This window comes from Cydia pomonella, chromosome 11 (genome assembly GCF_033807575.1).
Source record: "Cydia pomonella isolate Wapato2018A chromosome 11, ilCydPomo1, whole genome shotgun sequence".
In the NCBI taxonomy this organism is placed as follows: Eukaryota; Metazoa; Arthropoda; class Insecta; order Lepidoptera; family Tortricidae; genus Cydia; species Cydia pomonella.
In genome coordinates, this window is record NC_084713.1 from 19,289,030 (window position 1) to 19,309,570 (window position 20,541).

At 35.1% G+C, this 20,541-nt stretch overlaps 1 protein-coding gene and 1 non-coding gene across 2 annotated transcripts in view; both read left to right on the plus strand.

The window, feature by feature from the left end:
• The window catches only part of LOC133523047 (sodium-dependent transporter bedraggled), a 44,055-nt gene that overhangs the window by 11,369 nt on the left and 12,145 nt on the right, over positions 1–20,541 (plus strand). Inside the window, exons 6-9 of the mRNA XM_061858553.1 lie at positions 2–139; positions 2,531–2,765; positions 5,216–5,436; positions 11,465–11,659. Of these exons, the coding sequence (XP_061714537.1) occupies positions 2–139; positions 2,531–2,765; positions 5,216–5,436; positions 11,465–11,659 (789 nt within the window). The remainder of the gene's footprint in view (position 1; positions 140–2,530; positions 2,766–5,215; positions 5,437–11,464; positions 11,660–20,541) is intronic.
• On the plus strand, positions 10,631–10,710 carry Trnal-uag (transfer RNA leucine (anticodon UAG)). Its single transcript has one exon. It is a non-coding gene; the product is annotated as a tRNA-Leu (tRNA).

Here is a 20,541-nt window from a genome sequence, read left to right on the forward strand (position 1 = left end):
GGCAGTGTACATGCTAATATTCCTACCAATGTGCGGCACGCTGGTCCTCTGTACGAAGCTACTGACCCTCATACCCTACGACTCTGTGACCAATATCTTCTCGGAGACGGACTGGAGTGAATTCTTCAGAAACGGCCATGTAAGTTCATTTCGGGTCATCCCACTAGGACTGAATTGCATTGTCTATAATCTGTATCTTTAGGTATTTAAATAAAAGTAAACAAAATGTACCCTCAAATGGCTCCTTAAGCCAGTTGAGGGTAGATGAAACATTACATGATCAAATAATGTAGGTTAAAGTCAGGTCGTTCAGTGACAGATCCAGACGGTTTTGTATTTGGTTGGTTAACCAATAAATGTTATAACTACCCGAAAATTTACAAATTGTTTGTTTACTTTTATTTGTTATTTAAGTGTTTGTAACCTTGAGTATTTTTGACGCAATAAATACAGTTTTTAAGTTTGTATTTGTCCTCAACTTGTGCTTGAGGGTTAAAAAAAATTCATCACACTTGCTCGAAAAATATCTAATTTCATGCAGGTGTACTGAAAGACAAAGGCCTATATTGTTCCCGCGGGAGTTATGGGTTGTGAAAAAGAATCTTTAACTCCTTAGGAGTTATAGCTTTTTTTTAAACGTGTCACTAATTCATACCAACCAAGTATATTATATTAAGGTATTAATGAGTTTTACTTATAAACAGAGATCGGACAAATTTGCGTCATTGCTCGCAATAATGTGGACATGACTCCAAAATTAATCAAATATGTAATCATTTAATTAATTTCTTACTTGACTTAAATTTTAATTCCTAGTCAATAAATACAAAAGTTTGTTAAAGTATAGATTTATTAAGAAAATAATCAGTATTTTTTCCAAATTTTCTGCAGTCAAGTCAGTCTATTTCTTTTTACATCAAAAATATACTTAAGTGCTGAAAAACTCCGCTCGCACTCCACTGATGTTAATGGGGCAAACTTAAGTAGTTTTATAGGAATATTATTATTCCAGTATAATTCAGAGTTTATTTTCTGTTCTAAGTTGTGGGCGATAACCTCAAAATCAGGATAAACTAAACAAAGAACAGAAAATATATATAAAACTACTTAAGTTTGCCCCATTAACATCAGTGGAGTGCGAGCGAAGTTTTTCAGCACTTAAGTATATTTTTGATGTAAAAAGAAATAGACTGACTGCAGAAATTTTGGAAAAAATACTGATTATTTTCGTTAATAAATCTATACTTTAACAAACTTTTGTATTTATTGACTAGGAATTAAAATTTAAGTCAAGTAAGAAATTAATTAAATGATTACATATTTGATTAATTTTGGAGTCATGTCCACATTATTGCGAGCAATGACGCAAATTTGTCCGATCTCTGGTTATAAAACACTAACTTTTATTATTTATTTTTATTGTTTATTGATAAATTTAATAGCCGCTTAATATATTTTTATCGAATTTTCAATCGTGTTTGAATGTCAGATAGGTCTGTGCCTTCGATGCCTAACTTGTCAGAATGAGTATTTTTGACCCAATAAATACAGTTTTTGACTGACTTCAATTTCATAGAAAGAGGAGGTTCTGTATTCGGTTGTGGCCGTTTTTTTTAAAGTTTGTTTTTTTTGTTTCGCGGACATTGACAGGGTGAACTACTAGTCCATTCTGTTTATTGTTTAACTAGGCACTTCATGGGTGTGACATAATAGGTATTCATACGAACACTTGTAAATTCAAATCGACAGATGGTTATGGACATTAACATAATGAAATACACGCTGTTTTACAGCAAGGCTTTGTTTTATTTGGAGTAATGGAGTGGTATGGTAATTTTTGAAAATTAACATTGGACCTTGCTTATACAAAAGTGTTGAGACAATTGTGATATAATACACATTAAAGCATAATAGACGTAAAGGCTCTCTTGTTCAAAAACTAATGAGAACGTTGCATTTTATCCACATATGGGGCGGAGTACCACAACTCAAAATTTGCATCTGATTACTTCGCCACACAAATGCGAGGAAAACACTAACTGTAAAATAAACTTAAACTCAAACTTAAATGCCCTCAAGGGCCTATTTTAGATATAAGCTAGTTATAGTAATCATCTGTATATATCCATTATGTATATTGTTATTGTCAATAAATAGAATAAGTTAATAAAAAAAAAAATAAAAAAAATGCGTGTTATTAAATATTTATGTTTCATAATCATCTAACATAATTCCTTATGTTTTATATTGACATTTTACAGTTAGTGTTTTTCTCGCGTTTATGTGGTCATAAATGCTTGTTTTACTAGGTGGCAAAATTTGTTTAACCCTCGTGCCTCGAAACCCTCAATCAATATTGAAAATCGCAATAGGTATATGTAAATAATCTAAATTCAAAAATGTATTCTGCGGGTAGGCCCCCAAGGGCTCTTTTGTACGCAATTTTTTGTCATAAAACAGCGTCATTTATAATTACTTGCTGTAAGGCGAGTTTAACGATAATTTCGCTAATAGATCCTTTAACCAACAGAGTTGGACAGCAGCCGCTCAAGAAACTTTCCTAACCTGGGGCCTCCTCGGCGCCTGCGTGATGCAGCTAACCTCCCACAAGAACGCCAAGACCAAAAGCAGCAAGGTCCTACAGAAGGAGAGCGCGTGTATAGTGGCCTTTACATTCGCCGTGCTGCTGCTGGCCTCGTTCCTGGCCAACACGTGCGTGCAGATACTGAAGAACTATGGATACGCGTATATACCGGGGAGCTATGGTGAGTTTAATGCATACAATTCCACGAACAAGAGCTGCAGGAGAGGGAGAGTTAGTGACCGAGTGAGCGAGTAACATAGGGAATAGTGAGTGACCGGGCGGGCTTCGTTCCTGGCCGACACGTGCGTGCAGATACTGAAGAACTATAGATACGCGTATATACCGGGGAGCTATGGTGAGTTTAATGTATACAATTCTACGAACAAGAGCTGCGGGAGAGGGAGAGTTAGTAACCGAGTGAGTGAGTCACATAGAGAATAGTGAGTGACCTAGGGAGCGAGTGACCCGGCGGGCCTCGTTCCTGGCCAACACGTGCGTGCAGATACTGAAGAACTATGGATACGCGTATATACCGGGGAGCTATGGTGAGTTTAATGCATACAATTCCACGAACAAGAGCTGCAGGAGAGGGAGAGTTAGTGACCGAGTGAGCGAGTAACATAGGGAATAGTGAGTGACCGGGCGGGCTTCGTTCCTGGCCGACACGTGCGTGCAGATACTGAAGAACAATGGAAACGCGTATATACCGGGGAGCTATGGTGAGTTTACTGTATACAATGCCACGAACAAGAGCAGCAAGAGACGAAGAGCGATTGACCGAGGGAGTGAGTAACCTGTAGAATGAGTGACCGTCGGAGTGTGCGAGTGACCTAAGAAGTGCCCGAGTGACATAAGGAGTGAGTGGCCGTACAAGACCGTGAGTGACCTTGGGTTGGGGGGGGGGCATAGAGAGCGAGTGACACAAGGAGTGAGTGACCGAGTGAGTGGCCTAGGGAGAGAGAACACTGGGAACAAGAGCAGCAGACTGTACAACGCGCCGTAAGTACCAACTGCCATAAGGTACCTTTTCTGTGGAACGTCACAAATGCAGAATGTACAAGGTACATAGAAATACGTCCTGCTTTGAGCGATTCATTTTAACCGTTTGACCGCCAAAGACGTCAACTGACGCGCGCGGGTCCAAAATCAACCTTCGTGCATTCCGACAAGGTTCACGATAATGCGCCGCCGACGGTATGCGTGGCGTTCAAAGCAAGACTCGAAACCGGTTTTAAAAATACCAGTAACTACCGATTTATTTCAGTTTTACTTCGAACTTTATTGTAACCTAAATAAACCGGTTTATTCGACAAGCGACGAGTCGTCCGGCCGGCTCGGTAGTGTGCTGCGTAAACAAAGACACAACATAGGAAGAAACCGGTTTTTATTGTTCTAAACCGGTTAATCTGAGAAGAACTTTATGGAAATGTTCTCCTAAAAACCGGTTTGAAAATAACAGTTTTACGAACGAAGCCGAAATTAAAAGGTTTTGCGCCAAGTATATGATAACGGTTTGGAAATTTAACCGGTTTCCGAGCCTTGGTTCAAAGCGGTTATCTAATATCGGTCAGCCAAAGATACACTTCTGGTCAATAAAAAAAGGCTTACTTTATTTTCCACTTGCTCCGGCGCTGCGGGAAGTGCAATCTTGTGCAGCCCCTCATTGTATGAATGTGCACCCACTAGGAAAGGACTGCACTCACTCTGGGCCTCCGGCATTGTACTAACAACATCGGGCTGATTGGGTCGCGATTTTCAATCAATTTTTCGTGTTATGGCTCCATCAAGGTGTTGATGATAATGCCGGCTGACCAAAAATTTGCTTTCCAAAAAGTAAATTGTCAATTTTGGCATACTGTTCACAAATTATGAGAGAGAGATCATGTTTTGAAAGAAACCTTTGCTTACATTTGCTTAGAATATTTTTATTTCCGAACGATTTGTTGTAAAAGTCCACGGGGAATATACATCTGTGGTAAAAATAACACGTCATATTTGCTGTCATGTCAAGGCATCCAATACCTAAATACATTATTTACATTAACAATATTCTTAAAATCTTGCTCAAAATATTCTAAGCTTGTCTTAGGAATACCTTGACGGCATTTTCTCTAATATGTATATTAATTTTTAAACATTCTGATAAGGTCGGAATTCACATTAGATTTGACAACTTTTCCGAAAAATCATTCATTTGTGAAATAAATCCGGCGGCACGGTAGTGCCCCGCCAAGACGAGCTCGCAAGCGAAGCGCAGCCACATATTTTAACTAAGCTGTATAGTTTGTGAAGTTAGGGCGTGTAAAGATAAAGCTACGGAAGGTGGAGATAGATAAAGCTTGGCTCTACATGAGATCTGATCTTGACAGTGCGAGCCATATGGTCTCGTCTTGGCAACATTTTACATGAAAATGTTTTTGGTGAAGATGGTCCCCATCTTGTCTTAACAGAATTAGGAGTCCTTCTGCCAACATTCGGTAATCAAAAGCGTGACATTGGGACTATAACCCCCTTATTCATAAACGTGTATTAACGTATTGGTATGATGGAAAGGGACAAACGATTATTAGCGGCATCGTAACTTTAGTACACGTTTATGAATAAGGGGGTAAATGTCTGCCTTTGTTTCAGAAACCGTCGAGTCCACCCAATTCCTCTGGCCCACCTCCGAACCCCTGCCCGGCAAGGTCGTGTCCTTACCCGTCCGCAACCGCGGACACTACGCCAGTCTGGTCGGAGTGACAGTATGGAAGACGGACAACTCAGTGAAGCTGACGCTAAGTGGTTGGCAGCCATTGCAGTTGGCCACGCAAATTGTACCTGCGACTTTAGCTGTCTTACCGGCGAATGTGGTAATTTTTCTTTAACTAATATATCTGTTAAATCTTTGGTAAGGCCCGTCCGTAACCGCGGACACTACGCCAGTCTCGTCTGAGTTACAATTTGGAAGACTAGTTATCAGTGTAACACGAAGTTGACGCTCAGTGGCTGGCAACCATTGCAATTCACGCAAGTTGTATCTATGACTAACAGTTTTTTATTAATGCAAAAAATTATTCAATAGAAAAATACAATTTCCCCCTAAGAGTTAACGTGAGTACAATAACAAAAATCCTGCATTCAATGAAGGTAAACAGGTCATTAACCGATAAGATTAACCACATTTGAAGGCCTTTTTAACTAACACTCAAAGCAATAACGATTTTCTTTATGTCGCTTATACTGGATACTAATATTTATTTATTTTATTATTCAAATTAGTTACACAGCATTACAGTATTACTACTAAGGCACTGCGAACTACAAAACATATTAAAAAAAATACAGTGATACGAGATAAAACAAATAATAACAAATACAATTTAAACCTAAATAAATTAAATAAATTAAAATAAAATAAATTAATTTTAAATTGTTTTTATTTAATTTTATTATTTATTTAATTTAGTATTAATAGTGTAATTCAAGATATAGTGACTCACGTCCGGAATAGGAACATAATACCTTTTCCTAGACAGATGGAAATATTCCTTTCCTTTGTATGTTTTTTTCAGGAAATTAACAATTCCTTATAGTACCTACTCTAAAATAAAACCACATATTATAGATCGTGTCATTCACGAAGACGTGTGCCTTGATTCGTATTACCATGTTATTAAAATTTAGATTTGACAAATTGCGCGTCATACGAATTATATGGAGGTTAAGTTTGTGGGCGCAGTATTCGCAACGAGCATATGGCTCTTAAGGTCCCGTATAACAATGCGTTCCGGGTGTTGATGGGGCTGCCTCGTTTCTGTAGCGGCGCGTGTGGACTACTTCTGTACCACCATGCGTGCGCGCCGGATACACGTCAGACCCAACAGCATCCTGCGAATGATAGCTAACCCTGTCCCTATTTGTCACACTGCGAGGGATTGCATTCTCCCGTCAGTGATATTTTGTTTTAAATTTAAGTCTCGCTGTGCCTACCTACTAACCCTTTACTTTGTAAGTGTTACTAATAAAATGTGTCTTGGTTACATGAAAATAAAGGCATTGATTAATTGATTGTTAAGTTTTGTGTATCGGTAAGGATGTAACGTAAAACACGAATGATTTAATCGTCATTGTAAGTTGTGGGTGTGTCATTTACTAGTGCGTTTTTCGTGCGAAAATGACGTAGACTGATGACGCTATTGTACACGAGGTGTAAAATAATGATTAACTGTTACAGCGTAATGTTAGATTATATTGTTTATTTAAGAATTGTATTGTTTTGGCATCTTCTAGCACAGCTAATTAAAACTCATTGTATATTTTCGTAGTTTTTACGATATTCGAGTCATTGCGTATTATTCTGATATATGAATGAGTTATTGACAGCGCTCATACATATAATTAATATTCGACTTTGTTTTATAGCTACACAGGGAAAAGTACGTAACAATTTAATAAGTTCTGACTGTTCTAATACCAAAACTAGTTTAAAATCTATTCATGCAGTAAATGTGATGCGCAACCCAAAAAAACAAAAATAAAAATTAGAAACTTGTCTCATCAATTCATGTTTATGTTTTATTAGTATTAAATGAAACTACAGTATATTCTATACACTACGGGCTTATGTTTTTACAGTAAATTTATATTTTTAAATTTTTATACGGCGTTCAGTAACGCTTGCCTCTTTTAGTCTTGAACAATGCAAAATTACTATAATAACTATGCCATAAAATATGCCATAATTCTCTAAAACATATACCAATATATATGTATTACTCTTAGCTTCATTAAATACAGAGAAAAATGGCACTAATGTATACATAACACCGTGATACAAAACGTAGAATATAAAATACATTACCATTTCACAAAACACCTAATTATTTTCGTCCATACACCAACCGAAAAACCAAAGCAATAACATTATATGACTTTAATATGATCTTAGTACATTCCTCTTTCGCCAAACAGCTAAACGCATTCTCCACGGCCCGTCGCCTCCGCAATACAAATATGTAGGAATAATTTAAACCTGTTTATGCAATGTATTATGCATGCGTTTTAATAGAGGTGCAGTGGTTAGTCATATGCTTATTTTGGGTGGTAAAATCCGCGACGAATACATACTTGTCCTTGAAGTTATCTCTAAGTAATCTTATGCGTAAGGGTCGCTGAAGATAGGAAGGCGTGGCGCGAGATTGTGAAGGCTCTTTGCACCTGCTAAGGCACCCCCTTAGGACAACGACAACAATATGATTTACCTGTAAACGTTAATACATTTTTTAGGGTAGGACCCAAACGGTCAAACGGGACCCTATTATTGAGACTTCGCTGTCCGTCCGTCTGTCACCAGGCTGTATCTCATGAACCGTGATAGCTAGACAGTTGAAATTTTCACAGATGATGTATTTCTGTTGCCGCTATAACAACTAATACTAAAAACAGAATAAAATAAATATATAAGGGGGCACCCATACAACAAACATATTTTTTTTGCCGTTTTTATAAATAATGGTACGGAACCCTTCGTGCGCGAGTCCGACTCGCACATGGCCGGTTTTATTTACAAGACTTAAACATATGTCGGGTTTATGAACCCTACTTACGGAGCCCCAAAGTGGTTACAATCTCATCATTAGTCTTACAATAGAAACTGGGTTAATTCTGATGGCAGGTGTCGATGCTCAATTTGTTTCATACGCGTCGCCGATTTTCGACACGGATTATGTGGTAAGGTGCCACGGTTCATTTTTTTTACATAACATCATAGGAGAAAGGTATAATAACTAAAATTAAATATACAAACTTAATTAAAACTAACATTTTTTTATGTAAAAAATCAGTCATATGTAAACAAAATCTTTAAAAAAATACCCCGACCACGATTTTTGTCTTAGAAACACCTGTTTTGAAGTAAAATGTTGACTATGTCACCGGCGTCAGAAAAAGTAATCAATATCGACTTAATAGTATAGTATTGATGCTACGATGAGACACACAACACTGACACATAGTATGCATACGTACAGTCACGTCTGAAAATATCGATACGAAACGTGCCAAAAATATGTATACACTACCTTAATATATGGGCAATACAGTCGTGTATACATATTGTTGGCAATTTTTTCGTATCGATATTTTCAGACGTGACCGTACATAAACTGTAAAAATCATTATTCCTTTTGTTCGGGTACAAAATTGTGATATATTTTAATCTATTTGACATTGGAAATAAAATCGCACTATTAATAATTAATTTCCAAAATAATTATTTTTTTCTTTTTATGACATACGAGCTAGAAAATCAATACGAATATAATGCCTCATTAATTATATTTGAACAATGGTTTCTAGACATAGACACGTGTACAATTATGTTTTATTATACGTCACTTAGATACCAGAATGGGTGATTCCCACTCGTTCTTTTCCATATAACATAAACTGTATTGTGTTGTCTCTAAAAAAATCAAAACTAGAAATTTGACTAAATATCACTTTCATAATGAAAGTTAATCCAGTTAAATCTATTTAGACGCTTTAGTTTCAATGCCAACAGAAATATTCAACTACACCACGTATATGTAGATACATAACTAACATATTTCTCATTATTTTTTTAATAATCCCGTGTCCGTTTCACGTCCAATTACCCTCGGGATTTGTTTGACGCCGAAGGCGGCGTCCAGCGCCAAATTTTATATTTTTGTACAATATTATGACGCTGTGGATACACCGTATGGTGTATGTAAATTTATAAGTTTTATAACCAAGGCAAACAAGCATACGGCCCCGCCTTATGGTAAGCGGCCACCGTAGACTGGACACCTGCACCTCCGAGGGGTGTTACATGTGCGTTGCCGACCCTTTATAAACCTGTAGGTACAATCCTTTTTTGAAGAACCCCATACAGTAACCCCTCGAGAAATCCTCAGCAGGGAGCTCATTCCACAGCGTGGAGCGAGCGTTGGGAGGGCTTTTCGTTTGTAAATTAATGTATAGATTTTCCATAGAACGGTATCACTATCTCCATTTCATGCTAATGCCAGCAAATATAATGCAACAATGTCGGGATACTTTTTCTCAGAGATCGCTATCAGTGAGTATCTGGTAGCTGTTGTAACCATGAGAAAGGCCAACACAATGTGCATCGAAATCTTTCTGTCTTATGCAACTCTGATGCTACACAATAACCTTCTACTAAGTGTATTGCAGATTGCAGGTCAACTAACATTTAAAAAGACTTGGTAGTATTACAGTACCCCTAGTGTACATTTATTCGATGGCATAATGACGTACGCGTTTGCGTTAAGTCTTATTTTGTATCGGATTTAGAGTTTCCAAAACGTTCCACTTGGCGTGCTGTTTCTAAATCCCATACAAAATGAGACTTAACGCAAACACGTACGTTACGAAATCGAATAAATGTACACTAGGGGCTCTGGTATTAGTTTTATTACCGATATACCGTTATCGGCGAAGAAAATATTTATTTGAAACAATGTAACTCTTATTAATCTTAGTACCTACATGTCAATACATATTACGTTACGGCATCATGCCGCAGGGGGATATTTTTTAGTATTTTATTTTAAGTTTAGTATTATTTATTTTTAGATTTAGGGTTTAAGACTTAGTTTAGTTATATAAAAACAATATTATAATTGTGTAAAAAAAAAAAAAATATATTGCCGCAAAAAAATATAGTTATCGTGAAAACTTCGCTGCAGCAATGATACACTGTTATAGAAAACATTATAACTTTTACGTTAATGTTGGAAATATTAAACAGCTCAACCCCGCTATATTTCAAGTCATATCTATATGTATATCTACTGTTGTGCCGACGAAAATGTTACAAAATTACGGAATTTTACATCTTGGCAAAAATATAATATACCATTGTCATATCAAATATTCCATTTCAATAATGGAAACTTCCTTTATTTGTCCTAAAAATTTCTAGAAAGTCCAAGAACTTCTGCAGATCCATACATCTTTACTAATACCCATGATCACTGGCTAAGTAATAGATGACCTATTTCGCGCGGGGTGATAAGAGGCAGCGTGGCCGAGTGGTCTAAGGCGCTGGTTTTAGGCACCAGTCCGAAAGGGCGTGGGTTCGAATCCCACCGCTGTCAGACTTTTTGGCATTTTTAATTTTGTTTAAATGATGAATAAAGTTTTTTTTTAATACGTCCTACTTATTTTACAAATATAACTATTTTGTTAATAGTACCTAGTAGTAGCTAGTAGCACCGCCCACAATCTCGTATAGTAAAAAAACAAGTACGAACATGTTTTTGCGCTTTAGTTTCTTTTAAAATCAATTCATTGTGACTTCACTGAATGAATACGTTGTCATACTCTTAATTGCATAATAGCAAAGAGAATTTTATTCCGATAGATTGTCAAAGAAAGACTTGTAGCGACAGTAAATTTACTGCCATGGTTTGACACATGATTAAAACTTATAAATAATAAATAAAATAAATATTATAGGACATTATTACACAAATTGACTAAGTCCCACAGTAAGCTCAATAAGGCTTGTGTTGAGGGTACTTAGACAACGATATATATAATATATAAATATTTATAAATACTTAAATACATAGAAAACACCCATGACTCAGGAACAAATATCCATGCTCATCACACGAATAAATGCCCTTACCAGGATTTGAACCCGGGACCATCGGCTTCATAGGCAGGGTCACTATCCACGAGGCCAGATCGGTCGTCAAAAACTTAGAACGCCATTTGATTTTGATAATTATTCTTTTACTGATATGTGTTAAATTTGTTAAATATCAAAAAGTGGCGTATTACACGTAGATCTTAAAATACAAAAAAAAACCTGCAAACTTTTTTAAACAAAGTTTTTTTTTTCAGCTTTCACCAGCCTGGGCGGTCATCTTCTACTTCATCCTCATCATGTTCGGAATAGCGCAACAACTAGCCATATGGCACTGTGTGATAACGGGCATCATGGCTATCAACGCTTCAGCTTTAAAAGTTTGGGAGACAACCATCACTTTCCTTAGCTGCGTGGTCGGACTTGGCGTTGGACTTGTGTTTACTACTGACGTAAGTTTACAAAATATTTGATCATCGGTATAGAATCATATGGCAGTGATCAAGGGTGCATGGCTTTAAAAGTTTGGGAGACAACCATCACTTTCCTTAGCTGCGTGGTCGGACTTGGCGTTGGACTTGTGTTTACTACTGACGTAAGTTTACAAAATATTTGATCATCGGTATAGAATCATATGGCAGTGATCAAGGGTGCATGGCTTTAAAAGTTTGGGAGACAACCATCACTTTCCTTAGCTGCGTGGTAGGACTTGGTGTTGGACTTGTGTTTACTACACTACTGACGTAAGTTTACACAATATTTGATCATCGGTATAGAATCATATGGCAGTGATCAAGGGTGCATGGCTATCCACGCATCAGCTTTAAAAGTTTGGGAGACAACCATCAGTTTCCTCAGCTGCGTGGTCGGACTTGGCGTTGGACTTGTGTTTACTACTGACGTAAGTTTACAAAATATTTGATCATCGGTATAGAATCATATGGCAGTGATCAAGGGTGCATGGCTATCAACGCATCAGCTGTAATAGTTTGGGAGACAACCATCACTTTCCTTAGCTGCGTGGTCGGACTTGGCGTTGGACTTGTGTTTACTACTGACGTAAGTTTACAAAATATTTGATCATCGGTATAGAATCATATGGTAGTGATCAAGGGTGCATGGCTATCAACGCATCAGCTGTAATAGTTTGGGAGACAACTATCACTTTCCTTAGCTGCGTGGTCGGACTTGGCGTTGGACTTGTGTTTACTACTGACGTAAGTTTACAAAATATTTGATCATCGGTATAGAATCATATGGCAGTGATCAAGGGTGCATGGTTATCAACGCATCCGCTTTAAAAGTTTGGGAGAAAACCATCACTTTCCTTAGCTGCGTGGTCGGACTTGGCGTTGGACTCGTCTTTACTACTGATGTAAGTTCATAAAATATTTTATCATCGGTATAGAATGGTCGTATGGCAGTGATCACGGGTGCATAGCTATCAACGCATCAGCTCTAAAAGTTTGGGAGAAAACCATCACTTTCCTTAGCTGCGTGGTCGGACTTGCCGTTGGACTTGTCTTTACTACTGACGTAAGTTTACAAAATATGTGATCATTGGTATAGAATGTTCATGGGTACCGTGGCTTTAAATACATCAGCTTTAAAAATTTGGGAAACAACCATCACTAACCTGCGTGGTCGGACTTGGGTTTACTATAGACGGAACGTAAGTAACATCTTTATCTTTCACCATTATCGTAAGTTAATATCTATTGTGTGCTCAAAATCCAGTCTAATGTTTTAGTATTAATTAAACTTCTATGCACATTATAAAATATCTCATTAATAACTAACGAGTCTAACGACAGAACAGAAATCATTAGACTGATTTTACAGTTATAGTGTATTATTTGTTATTGTTTTTAAAGGCATTGCTAACGATTTAAATCTTATTTTAAAATAATTGGTCAACGCATCACACACAAATGGCATTGACCTTGAATAATATGATAGTAGTTACATAAATCAATTGTAGCAAATTAAGCAATATAGTGCATTCGTTGTTGCTTTCGTGCTCTTGGCTGAATGATATGTCAAGGTCGATTGTTTGCATGCTGTGATGTTTTTATTATTTATAATAAAATACTTTAAAAAATTTATAAAGGTTTTAATTGCGTTGTCCGAGCTTATAAATGAATATTACCATCGCACATTTCGCAGATTCGTTGTATAATAGTTATTTACGATACAAGTGCGAAAAATAGGAATTTCGTGTGAAAGAGAGTGTTTTAAATCTACACGATTTGCGAATTACCTATTCCCACATGTATCGCACAACGTTTTACAGTACATATGGCCCTTTAAATGTTCGACATAGTAACGTAATTTGCTAATTTTCGCACTAGTGCGGTAAAGTAGCACCATATGTACTGTAAAATACTATTGAAGTTGACACAACTGTGGTGGCAGCATGGTTCCATTTTTATCACTTGTCACTATGCCCGTCACTTTGGCGCTTACATACTTGTTAGAACGTGACAGGCATGGTGACAAATGATAAAGAGCCGACTATCTTAGCCCTATAGTGTAGGAAATGAAGCAAGTCGTTGTATGGAGACCCATGCATTAATTTATCAGTCGATGAAATTTTGCTTGGTTATTGTATAGTATGAGTCGAAACTAACATATAAATATCCAAAAAAAAAAACACTTCTAAGTTAGGTATTTATACGTAAAAATATAAATCTGTTTATATTTTTAACCGAGTAATTCCTCTGTCCAAAATTATTTTACCAAATAAGTTATTTGTAACAGTATGTAATACTAGAAAAAAATCTAAAAATTTTGTCAAACATGTGATTTTTTTTAAATGATAATTCCTTTTTTTGACGCTCATTTTCATCGGAAAATTGCTCTGTCATTTTTTTCTTCTTATATGATCTTAGAATATAATTTGGCGTAGTGGGTAAGAATATCCAAAAAAAATACATACCCAAATGTATGTATTTTACAACTATTAAAAACTGAGAGTGGAAAATTTCTCAGCCTGTATTCTTTTTAAATATATACTAAGTAGTCACGTATACACTTAAATTCAAAATATCCAAAAGAAATATCATCCAGAACACCGAAATTTTTGAAGCGAAGATAAATCCATCCCGCGGTTACGCAATAATGTACCGTCTTCCCTTAGCAGTTAAGTGCAGATTAGTGTCCTTGTGCTACTAGTACGACCCGACCGCGTGACCCGCAGTCCACACTTAAGAAGGGAGTTGTCGTTGTCACTGATGTGTGAGTCTGTGAGTCTTTACACTACATTTAGTGATTTTTGCGTTTTCTTTGTACCGAATAATATATACTTACGCAGTTTTATATAACATTGATTAGAATAATATCACGCTAAAGACGTTAATAACAACCGACGTCAAAAACAACTAGGTTCTAGAATTTTTGCCACGTAATAAAGATTACCTACTTATTGTATGCTTATCGTTAATAAATTGCGATATCTTAAAACTTAACCGTCGAGATCTTTAAAACTACTGAACCAGTTTTGATGAAACTTGTACTATAAGGTTTAAAGGTCCCTTTTTTCAGTTTTTCTTAAATAACTCATAAACGGTGGCCCATAGCAAAAAATGTTCTTTAACGTAAATAATATATATAAAATTGCCTAATCGAAAGATTCAGTGCACTTTTTCGCTAGGATCAACATTTAAAAAATATTAAAGCGGGAAAGTTAGTTAAAATCAATTTTATGGTCCATTTTACTATATTTTCGTGAATAACCCATAAATAGCAAAAACCTTGTAAAACGTAAATAATTTACACATTTTTTTTACAAAAAAGTTCAGTAAACTTTTTGAAAGTATCAATATTTAAAAAGATATTAAAGGGGGAAAGTCAATTAAAATCAATTCTAAGGTTCCTTTTATTTCGTTTTTCGTAAATAATTTGTAAAGTATGATCCATAGCAAAAAATCTCTCATACATAAATATTAACCATAATTTTTTCTACAGGAAAGATATATGAAACTTTTCGCTAGGATCAACATTTAAAAAGATACTAAAGAGGGAATATTTATACTAATCAATTTTAAAGTCACTTCTTAGTTTTTCGTAAATAACTCTTAAACGGCAGCTCATAACAAAACAGGTTCTTATACATAAATAATTAACATAATATTTCCTACAAAAAACATACAGAACACTTTTCTCCAGGATCAATATTTAAAACAATATTAAAGGGGGAAAGTAAATCACAAACAATTTACAAGTCCCTAATTTTTTTTGTTTTTCGTAAATAACTCGTAAACAGTGGCCCAATGCAAAAAGTTCTTTATACATTAATAATAGAAATGTAATTTTGTACAACAAAAGTTCCGTAAATTTTTTCGCTAGGATCAATATTTAATGAGATATTAAAATTCATTATAATCAGTTTCCAGGTCCTTTTTAGGGTTCCGTACCCAAAGGGTAAAACGGGACTCTATTAATAAGACTGCGCTGTCCGTCCGTCTGTCACCAGGCTGTATCTCATGAACCGTGATATACAGTTGAAATTTTCACAGATGATGCCGCTATAACAACAAATACTAAAAAGTACGGAACCCTCGGTGGGCGAGTCCGACTCGCACTTGTTGGGTTTTTAGTCAGAGGGGCAAAGTTACTTACAATTAATCCTCAGGTCTCTTTTTTAGTTTTTCGTAAATAATTTTGTAAAGTATTATGACCAGGGGTCGTACAAAAAGTGCGGATGACGTCAAACCACTTATAGGATGATTTCAAATAGTATTTTTTGTCAATCAGATGAACAATAAATTGACTTCGTTATTGTTTAGCTATTGTATCTTCACGATTATATTTAGCTAAAATTTATATTAAATGTCATCTTTACTCGAATATTGTGGCAATTTTCCGTTTTTGGAGGTACGTGACAAACACGTATACTGCTCTTGCTGTAATCAAGATATACCAACGAAGGTAAGCAATATTAAAAGACATTTGGAGACAACCAAACATGTCGGAAACGTAGAAAAAAAAGGGCAAAGTGAATTTAATATGAACCTTACAAATTTTATGATAGCAGCAAACATACCCTGGGTGCAACTACAAAATGAAAACTTCCGTAATTTCATAAAAAAAATGCATGGATGGTGAATATGCAAAAACAGTTACCATAATTTTTGTCGGACAAAAATAGTCATCTATGCATAATTTCATTAAATAATAAGTATAATAACAAAATATCTTTTTTTATTTTTACTAATCTTACCTACTGTTCCCACTTTTGACTACTAAACCTATTTATCTGAGGATCCCACAGACTTGTTCTAACTAATTTCAAATAATTATACCATATGGTAACAAGTTTCGTGCAATTTATTTTATTCACTACATCACCCTACCACCTGTATTATTAATTCCATGGATTTATTTACAATTATTTTGTTACTTCATTAATACTACTTTGTTACTACATGTCACACGGAAGTTTAAATACAAACTCAAACATCACCTGTGTGCAAGATTACGTCATTTTTACGTCATCCGCACTTTTTGTCCGACCCCTGATTATGACCTATAGCAAAAAATATATATAAACAATTATAATAAAAATTTCTACAAAAGACATGCGGAACATTTTTCCCTATTTTTCGCTTTAGTATCTTTTTAAATATTCATCCTAGCGAAAAGTGTGCTACATATTTCTTATAGAAAATTTTATGTTACTTATTTATGTATGAGTCATTTTTTTGCTATGGGTCATACTTTAGAAATTATTTACGAAAACTAAAGAAAAGGAACCTTAGAATTGGTTTTATTAACTTTCCCGCTTTAATATATTTTTAAATATTGATCGCAGTGAAAAAGTGGACTGAATTTTTCTTGTACGAAATTTTATTTAGATGATTTGCGTGAAAGAACATTTTTTGATATGGGCCACCGTTTACGAGTTATTTAAGATAAACTAAAAAAGGGCCATTTAAAGCTAGCAGCCGCGTCGATGCAATTGTCTCACGTGCGCTCCGAGCGATATCATTGTCGCTGGTTACGTTTAGAATTATAGTTTGGCATGCTATGACAGAAATATTTATATTTATATGTATTTCTGTTGGCGCTATAACAACAAATACTAAAAAGTACGGAACCCTCGGTGGGCGAGTCCGACTCGCACTTGTCCGGTTTTTTAGTCAAAGAGGAGCAAAGTTACTTACAATGAATCCTCAGGTCTCTTTTTTTAGTTTTTCGTAAATAATTTGTAAAGTATGACCTATAGCAAAAAATATATATGTGTATATAAACAATTATAATAAAAAATTCTACAAAAGACATGCGGAACACCTTTGACAAACTATATATATCAAGGCTCGGGAAATCGGTTAATGGTACGCAATAATGTACCGTCTTCCCTTAGCAGTTAAGTGCAGATTAGTGTCCTTGTGCTACTAGTACGACCCGACCGCGTGACCCGCAGTCCACACTTAAGAAGGGAGTTGTCGTTGTCACTGATGTGTGAGTCTGTGAGTCTTTACACTACATTTAGTGATTTTTGCGTTTTCTTTGTACCGAATAATATATACTTACGCAGTTTTATATAACATTGATTAGAATAATATCACGCTAAAGACGTTAATAACAACCGACGTCAAAAACAACTAGGTTCTAGAATTTTTGCCACGTAATAAAGATTACCTACTTATTGTATGCTTATCGTTAATAAATTGCGATATCTTAAAACTTAACCGTCGAGATCTTTAAAACTACTGAACCAGTTTTGATGAAACTTGTACTATAAGGTTTAAAGGTCCCTTTTTTCAGTTTTTCTTAAATAACTCATAAACGGTGGCCCATAGCAAAAAATGTTCTTTAACGTAAATAATATATATAAAATTGCCTAATCGAAAGATTCAGTGCACTTTTTCGCTAGGATCAACATTTAAAAAATATTAAAGCGGGAAAGTTAGTTAAAATCAATTTTATGGTCCATTTTACTATATTTTCGTGAATAACCCATAAATAGCAAAAACCTTGTAAAACGTAAATAATTTACACATTTTTTTTACAAAAAAGTTCAGTAAACTTTTTGAAAGTATCAATATTTAAAAAGATATTAAAGGGGGAAAGTCAATTAAAATCAATTCTAAGGTTCCTTTTATTTCGTTTTTCGTAAATAATTTGTAAAGTATGATCCATAGCAAAAAATCTCTCATACATAAATATTAACCATAATTTTTTCTACAGGAAAGATATATGAAACTTTTCGCTAGGATCAACATTTAAAAAGATACTAAAGAGGGAATATTTATACTAATCAATTTTAAAGTCACTTCTTAGTTTTTCGTAAATAACTCTTAAACGGCAGCTCATAACAAAACAGGTTCTTATACATAAATAATTAACATAATATTTCCTACAAAAAACATACAGAACACTTTTCTCCAGGATCAATATTTAAAACAATATTAAAGGGGGAAAGTAAATCACAAACAATTTACAAGTCCCTAATTTTTTTTGTTTTTCGTAAATAACTCGTAAACAGTGGCCCAATGCAAAAAGTTCTTTATACATTAATAATAGAAATGTAATTTTGTACAACAAAAGTTCCGTAAATTTTTTCGCTAGGATCAATATTTAATGAGATATTAAAATTCATTATAATCAGTTTCCAGGTCCTTTTTAGGGTTCCGTACCCAAAGGGTAAAACGGGACTCTATTAATAAGACTGCGCTGTCCGTCCGTCTGTCACCAGGCTGTATCTCATGAACCGTGATATACAGTTGAAATTTTCACAGATGATGCCGCTATAACAACAAATACTAAAAAGTACGGAACCCTCGGTGGGCGAGTCCGACTCGCACTTGTTGGGTTTTTAGTCAGAGGGGCAAAGTTACTTACAATTAATCCTCAGGTCTCTTTTTTAGTTTTTCGTAAATAATTTTGTAAAGTATTATGACCAGGGGTCGTACAAAAAGTGCGGATGACGTCAAACCACTTATAGGATGATTTCAAATAGTATTTTTTGTCAATCAGATGAACAATAAATTGACTTCGTTATTGTTTAGCTATTGTATCTTCACGATTATATTTAGCTAAAATTTATATTAAATGTCATCTTTACTCGAATATTGTGGCAATTTTCCGTTTTTGGAGGTACGTGACAAACACGTATACTGCTCTTGCTGTAATCAAGATATACCAACGAAGGTAAGCAATATTAAAAGACATTTGGAGACAACCAAACATGTCGGAAACGTAGAAAAAAAAGGGCAAAGTGAATTTAATATGAACCTTACAAATTTTATGATAGCAGCAAACATACCCTGGGTGCAACTACAAAATGAAAACTTCCGTAATTTCATAAAAAAAATGCATGGATGGTGAATATGCAAAAACAGTTACCATAATTTTTGTCGGACAAAAATAGTCATCTATGCATAATTTCATTAAATAATAAGTATAATAACAAAATATCTTTTTTTATTTTTACTAATCTTACCTACTGTTCCCACTTTTGACTACTAAACCTATTTATCTGAGGATCCCACAGACTTGTTCTAACTAATTTCAAATAATTATACCATATGGTAACAAGTTTCGTGCAATTTATTTTATTCACTACATCACCCTACCACCTGTATTATTAATTCCATGGATTTATTTACAATTATTTTGTTACTTCATTAATACTACTTTGTTACTACATGTCACACGGAAGTTTAAATACAAACTCAAACATCACCTGTGTGCAAGATTACGTCATTTTTACGTCATCCGCACTTTTTGTCCGACCCCTGATTATGACCTATAGCAAAAAATATATATAAACAATTATAATAAAAATTTCTACAAAAGACATGCGGAACATTTTTCCCTATTTTTCGCTTTAGTATCTTTTTAAATATTCATCCTAGCGAAAAGTGTGCTACATATTTCTTATAGAAAATTTTATGTTACTTATTTATGTATGAGTCATTTTTTTGCTATGGGTCATACTTTAGAAATTATTTACGAAAACTAAAGAAAAGGAACCTTAGAATTGGTTTTATTAACTTTCCCGCTTTAATATATTTTTAAATATTGATCGCAGTGAAAAAGTGGACTGAATTTTTCTTGTACGAAATTTTATTTAGATGATTTGCGTGAAAGAACATTTTTTGATATGGGCCACCGTTTACGAGTTATTTAAGATAAACTAAAAAAGGGCCATTTAAAGCTAGCAGCCGCGTCGATGCAATTGTCTCACGTGCGCTCCGAGCGATATCATTGTCGCTGGTTACGTTTAGAATTATAGTTTGGCATGCTATGACAGAAATATTTATATTTATATGTATTTCTGTTGGCGCTATAACAACAAATACTAAAAAGTACGGAACCCTCGGTGGGC